Raw genomic sequence first — 12,595 nt, forward strand, 5'->3', positions numbered from 1 at the left:
TTAACATCGAAACAGTAATTTTATTTTAATTAATATTTCTATGATAGAACTATGATACAAAACATATCTATACTAGCGAACGTACACACTTCCTTACGTATTCTCGGTCAAAGATTTTACATGCATCGTACATAGCGTTTAAGACGAAATGGACTAGGTGTTTTTTTTTTTCCCCCCCCCTGTTAGACAAGCTGCTTGGATACAATGTACGTCAAGGGAGCATACTCGATGATGTAGGTAACGATAGTGTGACTAGAGATCGCCTACCACAGTCACTGCTAATCGTAATCTATACGAGTTAATTTGGTTAGACAATCGGTTAGTAGTCGTACGAGACGATATGGGTTTTTCCTTTTTACTGATCGTTACGTTTCATTTTTCGTCCCAGAGACGCTTAGCGTTAGGAACTACGCGCGTACTCGTAAAATCGTAGAGTATCGTGGAAGTATTCGTTATGCTTACAAAATACAAAACAAAACGTTCCGATAGAAAAATTCGTTAAAAACGATAGAACGATCATAGGCTCGCTCGCGAGTATTTTCATCGTGACACGCGATAAAATACGTAATCGTCGATAAGAAAGAGATCGAACACGAAAGAAATCGCAGTCGTATCTGTTTTCTCATTGGAAATGGAAAACTGTTCGTTTCCCGTAAAAATTATCGTATCCGACAGACGTAAGCCTATTATCGTTCGAGCGATCGTGAAACTCTTTTCCGGAGGCGTGCCACCGACAAATCTCCGCAGCGTATGGCATCAAGGAAATAAAACATTTTCTTCGGCCGGTCTGCTCGTTTCTGATAGCGGCCCCGGCCAATCCGAGAGAAAGAGAGAACTTTCGGCATAACTCAGCCTCGTTATCTGACTCGCAAATAAGGCAACGGAAAAGTTCGCGACATCAATCTGGCCCTCTACCGGGAGATTCGAAGTTGAAACAATGCTTAAGTCACCCCTAACGTATGAGCCCCAAGGGGGGTGGCGAGGTTGGTTCTGACTAGCTTGGATGGCGAAGCCGGAGCTACCGATCCGATCTGCCAAGCCAACCTCGCTCACCAATTTCACTGCGTTTGGCTATTCCTCCGGTTCTACCTCCGGTAGTTCGTTGGTCCGGTAGTCCGGTAAAGCTAGATTTACCGGCGTTACCCGCAACGGACAGCAAAGTCGACTACAAGAACAGCCAAACTTTGATCACCCCTGAGCATTCGGTTTACCCGCATTGTTTCCTCGCGCGTTCTAACCTCATCCTGCTTCAACCCCTTTTTCTCCCTTGCTCTTCTGTTCGCTGGCCACTTCGTCCTTCCTGTTGACTTTTATATTCTACCTTAGCCTGCGAAATTCGAGCAATTAAACTTCTAAACAGCACCAATGATTCCACTCATGTCGACTCGTACAGTCTTCAGAGTCTGGTCACCTGCTACGCCATGATATAAAATACGTCTTAACGTTTATCTTGATAACTTCAAACGCGAATTTAAAATCAGCACGTCGTTTCTATGGATGAACTTGATTCCAAGATCCATTGAAATTCGTTAGAAATTATGATGTAACAGGCATCTATTTATTAGAGTACCATCTAGTAGATTTTAGAGAAATAGAAGTTGCTATTGCGAAAGTGTTTAACATTTTGTCTATGCGTGATTTTACGGATGTTCGTCTATTGGTCGTTAGAACGACGACCGTTCTTGGTTGTTGTTTAATAACGAATCTCGAACGTGTAAGCAGACTTTTGAGACTCCAGTAACAAGCGAACATTCCGAGTGTTACTACGATAGCGGCAATGATGATAGAAGACGTCCGTGTCGTTAAACGAATTTGGCAACGCATTTGTGATACGATCGATACGTCGGCGCTTACTTCGTTTGTCATTTGGTATCGTAAGGTGCTTGTGCATTGATACCGTTTAAATTATTCATGGAGGTTAGGATGTTATGGGCGCTCGAGCTCGCTGGCGTTGCGTATCCATTGTGGTTATGGGTCGCCTCTCCGTTTACTTGTCTCTGCGGGCCTCCCGGAGACATGATCTGAAAGACAGAAATCGTCAAAGTTATAATGTGTTCAAAAATGACAACGATTCCACGCGGTGTGGATTAATTCGAAGGTAGAATACTGGTCGGAGGCATTTTGAAGAGTGGTTGTAATATTATACGTTAACGTTAGATCTATCGACGACTGTTAAAGCATAAAATTTGTCCGAAAGAAATCAAAATGGTAGATATCATCAGTTACCTGAAAAAATCCACGAAAAAGAAGAAATCCAAGGAAAAAGAACTAGCTTCATTTACATATAATCAATGAGAAATTTAATTTTACGAAACATCGTTCAAACGTCCAAAGATTCGCCATTGTAATAAAACGAGTATGAAAAATTATGTTATTCGTCGTTTGACCGCTCTAGTCCTGGCGTTAAAATCTTTTTGCAGAAGAGGATAGCTTGGAAGCTTTGTTAAATCGAATCTACGATAGCGTAAAGGTGGATAGAAACTGGTAGCCTTCTAATTACATTAGCAATCAATCGACCGGGCAACGCCTTAATCTGATTCGAGCAATTATTCACGACAGAGACTTAAAACTGGAAAGAAGGGAAGGTATTCGCGCAGTGAAAGGGGTTGATGCCACTAACGAATTCGTTTTAGACACGGTGTTCTTGTTCCTGCTCCGCCGTCTCTACGGTTCTACTCCAAAAACAAAAGGCCAGAAGAACGAACTTGTATCTCAGCTCAGACGGAGCAACTCAACTTGGGCGTTTCCACTCGTCCCTCCTATCTTTTCCCTCTCGATATCCTCTCTTTCGTTTCTGTTCTTTCTCTTTCTCCGTGCCACTTGTCTCGGTCTTTAGCCGTCTCTATCTGCAAGCCATATCCACCGGAACGACGACGAAGGAGGGGGAAAGGGAGAAAGAAGTGCTCGTGGAAGTAGTAAGTAGAGGGTACCACGGGGAACAAGAGATGCCGCTAGGATAGATAAGTGGCGTTGAAAACTTCAAACTTGGTATTTCTAGCTCCGCTGTTCCCTCCACCATCAGTTTCTCTTAGTTTCGCCGGCAAAGGTGTTAAATTATACAGGCTTAAAATTCGGCAGACCGTGCGGCACAGCCCTTACTGACGAGATCCACCCTTACCATGATTTTACTTCGCGAGTTGATCATGCTAACTTTCGCACGATGAACGAACCTGCCATTCTCATGATTTCCCTCATGCGCGTGAACTTTCGTGTCCACAAAGTGGCTGAACAGTTAGGGGGGCGCGTTAGGGAAAGAAAAATAAAGGCTCGTTAGTAATTCTTTCGAATACGATACACGCTTTAAAAGGAAAGTTGAAATATGTACGCCGTTTTTAATTGGAAAATCTAAGGTGCAACTGACGGAGAAAAATTCGCACAGCCCCAACGGGAGCGAGTAATTAACCCGTAAATAATTATGATAAAAATGACAAAGCACCGTTGAAGAAATGCTTTATCGCCGTTGCAAGGGCGACTTTCTCCTCTGGAAGAATTTCTAAATCTTCTTGCCGCAACGGGAAACCCTTTTTAGCTTTTCGCCAGCCGACGAGGGACCATCGTCTTTCTTCCTCTCTTCTCGATACAAACGCCCTTCCATTTTATCTCTTTTCCTCTTCGCCTTTTGCTCTGTTTCTTTTCACCCCATCCCCGCCAGAAGCCCGCACGTAATTAAGAAATCTCCGTGGAAGGCTCCGGACCGCTGTTGGTCGGTACCACGGGTTAAATTAAGTCTATGACTTATTCAAGTTTTATCTACAATTGCCAGAGAAGGAATTACTGTCCCGTGGATTTACTGCCGTCTTTGTAATCAAACGGCACGCGCTCTGCGAATCGTTTACACAGATACAGATTGCTGGCACAGAATAGTATGTACTCTAGTAAGATGAAGTCATTCGAGCGTAGGTTTCGTTAAAAATAATTTACATTCTACGGCGACAAAGTTCGAAGATGATTTCAGATCATTTACATCTCAGACACTGTCTCGTGAAAAATACGACTTCGAACCACATGGTGTTCTAGATTTGTAGATCCTGATATAACAAATCTATACGATTCCATAGAAATCATCGTAACTTAATGAAATTCGGTTTTCTAGACGCTAGATTTATAAGAGTCGGGTGAAAATCATCCTGAACATTCGAAATATAGACTTGCGAGGGAATCGTAAACTCGTGGAGATATTTAAGTTCAAAGAGGACCGAGATTCGTTTGGAATTCTAGGATTCTTCAACTTAAGCCTTCGAACGCAAAGTTCTACGAACGTAGATGATTCTTTCGAAGGTAAAATCGAGTTCGCACTCGGATCATAATTTGAACGTTATCTGACTCTACTTTAATAGGTCTGGAATCTTTTAGATCCACAACCACTTAAGCTCAACGTTTCCCTTAACTCGTTCCATTTCTAATACATTCGTCGTTTCAAATCCTTCGCGTGCTTTTCTTTCAATTCGGTACATCAGACAGTAGGGAATTTATTTTTATTAACTCCATTGCGAAATTTCCTACGCCAAAGTAAACGTATCTTTACGCCTCGGCCACGAATAAGACATTAATCGCGACTCGACGAGAGAAGGTGAAGGCAGTTTGTAACTGACGGTAAATGCGGAGCATCGGGGGGTTGTCGGTGGTTACGGGGAGCTACGAGAATCGCGTGTCATTTGTCCGTTGATCTCCCGCGGCTGGGAAACAGCCAGGTGCAAGCTAGTTCCTCCACAGTGCTGCTTTTCTTAAGCGCAAAAATTAGCGCCACCCTCTACACCATTCGCCGCTCCGGTACCACGATCCTTGCCCGGCTATCCACCGCCCGAAGCACGAGATGAGAATTAGCCACGTCGTTTATCGAAGGAGGATCATTTAGAACAGAATGCCGTGAACCTCGCTATTTTACCAGGGATTATTATATCGCGTAGGATTTCCTTAATGTGCTTCATCATTTGGGATTTCCAGAGTTACTCGTCAGATACAGAGTCACGCTTAGCGATTCTCAATTAACAGGAAGCGTGTTCGTTATTATTAGAACGTGAAATTATATTATCGCAGGTGTAATTGCGTTATTAGGCGGTAAAAACGTCTCCACTGATATTTTACGATTCTCTCTCGTGTTCTATTTTTGTCGGTCTAAATAAACTCGACGATGGTTGAGTCCTCTGTCGCGGATAAGTGAACGCGCAGGTAAGACCACGCGCTACGTGTAATAATCGTTACAAAAGAGAGTAGAGGCCACGTAGCGTTCCGTTGTTTCGTAACTAAACTCATAATCTCACATAAGCTCGCAAGCTGGGCTTTCCCATGCGAGCTTTCTCCGCGTGTATTGTGCAAAGGTCTAGGCGGAAGCTTTATGTGAAATGTAGTCGAGTACCGTGAATCTAATAATACGTTTGTTAACAAAAACGATACGTATACGCGCCCGATGTCTCACGGAAGTTCCCTCCTTTTTCTTCGTTATTATTTTAAAAGAATTCATATTACAACAGTAGATTAATTCTATCGTTATGGTAGATTCGTAGATAATGTTTTCACCCAGCGAATTATGCTTCGGTACACTTACGCCCGGTAAGAATGACGAATATTCGGAAGTTTAATTTAATTCAGGTTCCTCGTGCACGTTCCGCGAACTTTAGAGGGTCTAATCGCCTGGAAGAAGTATAGAAGACGTTGTAATACCTTATTCGCCGTACGAATCTCGTACTGCACATTGATCCTCTTAAATTCCCATGTAGTCTCCGTCTTGGCATTAGCATATTATCTTCCGCAACCTCCTTCTCCATCGTTCCCCTTCTCCGTTCCCTAGTTCCACCCCCTTCAACCCTCTGATTCGCAGAGGACTTTGCAGACACTTGAGAGTTTGTTTTAAAACTCAGATAATCGTTTCCAACTCCCTTCCCTTCGGTTTCTCTCTCTCTTTCTCGTTACGTTCGGCTTCTCTCTTTCTTCGTCTCGACCTCTTCGCCGCGTATCCCTTTCCCACGCCGCGTTCTCCGTTCGAGTCTCGAGGGGAAAATTAGATCAAAATAAGACTTCTCGCCAATTTTTAAACGCGTTACAGTTGTCTCCGTGGGAAAGGGATATCGCGCCGTTGAAACGAAGTTAGCCGGGATGCCTTAAAAAGACGAGCGATCTCAAATCGATTAGAAACTCCCCTCTCGAATGGTTTTCCTAAACGCGTTTAAAGAGCCGCGTGACACGTTTGATAGATGAACGGCGAGCTTCTTTTCAACGAGACGTTTTCTTTCCACTTGGCGGAGAGTGGAGAGAGAAGTAGAAACGGAGCAGCGGTTGTTCGAGGGACGATGGTAATTGAATTTATCGAGGGTGATGACCGTCGTATTTTTTTCCATTCTCCTTTCCCTTTTTCGCCTCCATTACCGGTTTACCTAGGATCGCTTGGCACGCTCGAGTTATTCGTAAACGCTGCACGGTCAGGCGTTATTTACAAGAGCCGATGAGGCTGCCGAGTGCTCGGCTGAGAAAGATTGGGACAGCTGTCCGTTCTCAGGCAATCAGAAAAACTACCTTCCACCTCCTTTGGCCGAGGTAACTTCGCCATTCCCATAGCCACGGCTTAAGGAGAAGCGTTAAGGGTGGCAGCTGCCACGGCCTGGATGCGCACCCTCTTCGCGGTTTTTAAGAATCTTAGCGCCTCCTTCTTTGCCCCTCTTTGCTCTCGATTTTGTCAAGTCGAGATAGCACGACCACTTTGCATTCCGTCGCGACGTTTAATTCCACCAACGAGCCGGCTGTTCCAAGGGTCGAATTATCCTATCCTTTCCTCCCTAACTCCTGTTGATCGTCGTTTCCGCCTAATCCGTTCCCACGATCTTTATACAGTCGAATGAAACGTGCTCTGAGAATATCTTCGTAACGACACGTCATTGATCGATATTACGGCAATAAAACGAATAGATCTGTAGCTGTGTAAATCTGGAAAATTAGCATCGCCGATGACAATCTTGGTTTCCAATCTGAACGTACTAGCGCCATGTTGATTCGTGACACTTAATGAGAAACACGCGCGGCGAAACGATTCGCAACCTGACATTATCTACCGCGTCAAACTCACGCCGGAGACCAGCTGTCTCGGCGATTGTCTTTTCCATTCAGATGCTAAATGTCAGAATGACATTCACCGGAGGAAATAGAACGGCTCTCGATGTCGCCGGGGCAGACACCTTCGGGGTGTTCTCTGCGATCGAAGGTATTCACGCTTCAGGAACGACATGTCAAGAGAGATCCATCAGGCTTAACGTAATAGATGCGCAAACTACATTAGCATGCCGCGTCGATTATTGGCATTAGTCCGCCATACCGTTATTTCACGGCATCGGTCATTTATAACCCTCAGTCATAAACCCTCGGATGAAATCGATATTACAGCCGACTCATCGATCCACGAAAAATTGTACGATCCTGAGAAATCGCGTAACGAATGCAGCGACGCTTTTACGTCAGGCGTTACTTTCTTCGAGGTTTCCCAACGTTGTCTCTCTTCTACGTTCGTGTTCATTGCCGTCCCTAGACTCGTCTCAGGTGTCGCTTGAAAGAAAGAAAAAGATTCAGTTCCGTGCGATCGGGACACCGCGATTTACGCGTTCCAACGTGGCGCGCGACGTTTCTTTCCAGTACGTGAGAAACAATCGTTGACCAGTTCCACTTTCGCACGTAATCCCTCTTTCCCTTGTGACGTTTCCTCGCCACCGTTGGTTTTTCTGTCCAACACGCGGATTCCACAGCGCGCTGCCACTTTGGCTCACCAGCCGTACGTGCAAACCGATATTAATTGAACTAAACACTCACGCACGAGGAACGAGCCACGCATACGGAAACGAAGGACGCGCGTAGCAGGCTACCGTTCGAGAACATGAACACTTACGTGGTGTAGAAATAGAGTCGCAAGGGTTAGCAACCCCTGAATTACACGTAGTTCCCCGGCAGAACGGTTAAGGGGAGAAAATTTGCATATTATAAGTAGTACACGCTGCCGAGTCTGATATCATCGGCTTGGGGACCTCGTTATTCTGTGCATGCGTACAATTCGAGCGTGTGCACCGGCAATCTAGCCTCTTCGACCACTCTTAAAAGTTTGTCTTGAAACTTCCTTAACGATACTTTCCAGCAATTATGCGAATCGTTTCTTCTATAGACAGGATTAAGACAGGGCTTACTAAAAATGAAGTAGTTGTCAAAGCAAAGCGTTGGTGTTGGTAATCCGATTTTAGAATTTACGATTTAGAATTTATGAAATTTTAAAATAATTATTACCTGCTATTTACTGGTAGTAGATTTGTACCGCTATGCTTCTATACTCTTCAGGATGTTCATTATGGGAACGTTGAACCAACAAAATTTGGTTAGTAATTTTACACGATCGAGTTTGGAGAAAGAATTTAAGAGGAAATTTGGATCTTTAATTGAAAAATTATAATCATAATGCGTTTATTTTTCCTGTAGCTCGCGTTGTATGAGTTTTATAAAGGAAATATATCGTGCCGACTCGCGTCGTCGATCGTGGCTCCTGTGCGAGATATAACAACAACTCGGACGATAGTTGATCGGTAAATATTGCACTTGGTAAATTATGGTACGTGACGCAAGCATGCAGAGGGACGTAAACATCCTTGCAAGACGGAGATCGGATTAAGTAGATCGGATCCACCTTGGGTCAGGCAGGCGGAGGTCCGCGGTAAGGGCTTAAGGTACTGTTTCGAAGCACGACTGTTGTCTTAAGATAATCAAGAAACCCAAACGGCTTAACTAGACGACGAGTTTATAATTCCAACTTGGAAAGTAGCTATGGTTATCGGAAGACGACCATACCTTTAGATATTTAACAGATAAACGATATTATCGTTCAGACATAGAAAATAGAACAGATTTTTCTACAATCGATTAAATTCCTCTGTAATCCCGTCCTGATTAACATAATTAAAATTTCAAATAACTTGTAGATGGAAAGTAGTCTTCGATAATATCTAAGGAATAATAATTTCTATTTTATCTTTCATTTATGAAAGAAGGAGTAGACTGACATTGTTCGTAAATTCATTTCATCAATCAACGTGCTTAAAATTCCAACTTGCAAGGCAAAGTAACCCTCTGTGATTATCGAGATAACAAGAGTCGTTACTTTTACCTTTTATCCATAGAAAACGGCAAAACTTTGCTTATTATATATTATATATATATATGTATATATGTATTATGTATTATGTATATATGTATTATATATCGAAGAATCTACTCTACGGATAAAAATTCTGTACAGTTTCTTGTCGATCTTAAAATACTCGCTGGTGTTTCGTTCCGGAGGACATTTTTCCCGACGACGGCAGCACGAGTTCTTCAACGAATTTCAGCTGGGTAATTCCACTTAAGACGCTGTCAAATCCTTATTCAAAGAGTAAATTCTTTCGCACGTTCCAGTCCCGGTGAAGAGGATGGATAGTTACGGTATGCGATGAGGCTTGCTTAACGGACGAGCTTAATTAATAAGGACACGCGATATCCCAACTCGTAAGATGATGGCGGGATGGTAAAGCATAGCTGAAGTCCCGAGGGAGTCCTTTGTTGTCGAGAGGGTCAGGACGAGCGACCTGCCACTTTAACCCACCTTAAGGGGTTACGTCTTAAGGAGTTTTGAACCTTCCAGAACATCCGATGATCGTAATCTCCGGCAGATTCGAAGCAGCGACGTGGACAGCGTCGCGCGGCTGAAAGCGATACGCTTGCACGGTCAGCATACATATTTTGCGACAGAACAGGGATATCGACCACGTTTATAGCGGTATCGCTGTCAAAGGATGTCAACTGGTGGTATTCCATAGGATTATGTAGATCGCGGGACTAAGCGTAATCGATGATCGCTACGCGTGACGCTGCTTTTGAAAAGTATCGGATGCTCGATGTTCAAAGCGTTTAATTACCTGTGGTTGAAGATGAATCACTTGTCTCTTGATGTGCGCCAGAGTCGCGGTCGATGGCGGATGCACCGCCATGTTCGCAAAAACCAGTCTTTCCTCGTAGTCGCTCTCGCACAGGATTTTGTTCTCGCACAAGAAGAACTTGTCGCCTATACAGAATCTAGGAACAGAGAAAAATGAAATTATTTTTACGCAGTGGCATTTCGTTAAAGTAGTGAGAGTAGCGTGGATTAGTATGACGAGGCTGGGAAATGGCAGAGGTTTGAAGAAATTTCGGCTAAGAGTTGTCGGAGATAGGCGGAGTAGTAAAGCGTGCTAATTCCTTTTAAGACCGTTTTCCGTTCTGCTCCGTCGAGGAAATTGCGAGAAAATAAAAACAGGCAGCGAAACGCCACCGGTACTCCGTAGCTTCCGAGAGTGTCTTCGAGGTCCTTTAAATGTAAATTTCCACTCGATTCGCAGACGCTACGTCGTACCTGGATTACCGCCGAGTCCATTTCTGCTCTAACCTTCTTTCCTGCACACCCCTTGCAGACGTTGAATACCGGAATCGAAGTCTTTTCCAACGATCCGCCAATAGCATTTACTTTGTCGCCACGGCCGTTTCGTTTTTAACGCATCCACATTGTAAAGATTGTAAACCACGGAACATCTATATGTATAATTCGGCTGAGTTTTGATAACGCGCAGGTAACTGTGATTTAAAATTCAACGAATGAAATCCATGGTATTTTCCACTGATCCTACGCGCTGTACGCTATATACAGAGACGCAGATTTCGAAATGGTGGTGAAGTACGAACGTGCTTGGCTTGCGATATAAGAGAAATAAGGTTGCCGCGAGGGTTATACGCATCGACCAACTGTCGCCGGACGGGCGGCAAGAGACGCGTGGGAGAGGCGCTACTAAAATCAAAGATTTCGCATTTTTCCTTTTTATTGCCGGCTTAAAAGTCAATTTTTTCTGTAACCGCGCGAGAGAACGGGGCGCGGAATTCTAGATGTCCGCATAAAGGACGATACGCCGGAAATGCTAAAGAACCTTGGAAAACGAGGATCACGAAGGGTGGCTGCTTTCCAACGAACACAATAGATCCTCACAGGATCCACGAGGGACTCGAAAATCGTTTTGTCAGGATACCGCGACGCCTTGATATTCTCGTCAGGTGCCGTGAACATCGCTCTCAGAGTGTTATACGTACTTCGTATCGACCGCGGTATGACGAGCCAGTTTCCGCGATTTGTCTTCCAAGAATGAAACGCTGTTGTCCTTATTATTTAATTCCGTTATCTATCTCATGTTTTTATTCCATTCACGTCGTAAAATACGATTGTTAACATTTCTAAACTATTACAAAGGATTTTAAAATTTGTTCTCGGCGTAATCTGCATGTATTTCAATTTTCGCTCTGCTCACGCGTTTACGGTTTTCGGGACAAGAAGAACGAAAAATTGTTACACCGCAAAACAAAAGAGAGCGTGATCAAAGACAGATAAAAGATATTATCGTTCGGACATAGAACAGATTGTTCTACAATCGATTAAATTCCTTTATAATCCCGTCTTGATTAACATAATTAAAATTCCAAATAACTTGCAAAAAGAAAGTTTGTCACATATATATATATACAAATTACTAACCATAGACGTCGCGATTATGCCATATTTATGCATCCACGTTCCAACATATCGTAATATCCGTACGTTGTTTCCATCCGATTCTCGTTGAAAGCTCAAAGTCTGCAGATGACGGGAAGTCATCGTTCAGGCGCGTAAACTTCTCGTAGGTGTAAACGTAGGGGGTGTATCTTAGTATCGTAACTCAGTGGTGAATAATAAAAGCATTTTTTTTTTTTTTTGTGGGGAGGAGGGACAGTACATTGTGTACATACGGGCATTGCGTATTCAACGGATGTGCTGTCCCGTGCTGGGATCCTGTTTGAGTTTTATGTCGGGATTTCTGTCGAGTGGTTTATACCGGCGCTTATGTAAATGCAGACGTGATTTTTTTCAGCACCTCCCTGGGCCACTTGCACGAATATGCAGAGCATTTGCAGCATTCGAAACGAGCCTGGTCAGCAATCGTAACGCCAGTAACGGCCAACAAATGTATATGTATTCTTACGTTGCCTCGGGCTAAATATTCTCGAGCTCGATGATGTCATCCGAGATTATGCTATTAAATTCCTTGGAAATGGCGACAGAGTTAGCAACGATCTTTACTTCGCGTTCAGTCGAAGAAACGTAGAGCGGTTTCCGATACGTAACGCGATCGATAGCAGACAGGATGATTTAGCGTCATCAAAAATGAATTGAGATAGCATCTGTTCGTGTCCGTAACTGACATCGCGAACGGTGATCACCCTTCGATTTTCCATTCTTTTAATTTCGCGATTCCAAACGATCGAGAGGAGAGAAGACAGGGAAACAGGCGGAAGAACGCGTGGGGTAGAGCAGAGGGTTACGGGAGGGAAAGAAAATAGCGAGAGAAGCGAAGAGCGATCGGAACATCTAGCATGGACCGCCATAAAAAGCAATGCTCCACCGTAACGGGGTACGATAAGTGCCATGGTGCGAAGTAAAATCGATCCCGGGGGCAGCTTCGAATCGTGCGCCATAAAAAGGGAACATTAGAGCGAGAGGATGATGGTAAGCTACAAAAAGGAAGAAGGATGGAAGCAA

General features: G+C 43.9%; 1 protein-coding gene across 1 annotated transcript in view; it reads right to left on the reverse strand.

The window, feature by feature from the left end:
• Positions 1-12,595, reverse strand: part of LOC122577742 (LIM domain only protein 3-like) — a 70,878-nt gene continuing 58,283 nt past the window's right edge. Inside the window, exons 5-6 of the mRNA XM_043749267.1 lie at positions 9,918-10,074; positions 1-2,021 (exon numbers count right to left, since the gene is read on the reverse strand). Coding sequence (XP_043605202.1) covers positions 1,863-2,021; positions 9,918-10,074 — 316 coding nt within the window. The 3' untranslated portion in view covers positions 1-1,862. The remainder of the gene's footprint in view (positions 2,022-9,917; positions 10,075-12,595) is intronic.

Source organism: Bombus pyrosoma, linkage group LG2, assembly GCF_014825855.1.
Source record: "Bombus pyrosoma isolate SC7728 linkage group LG2, ASM1482585v1, whole genome shotgun sequence".
NCBI lineage: Eukaryota > Metazoa > Arthropoda > Insecta > Hymenoptera > Apidae > Bombus > Bombus pyrosoma.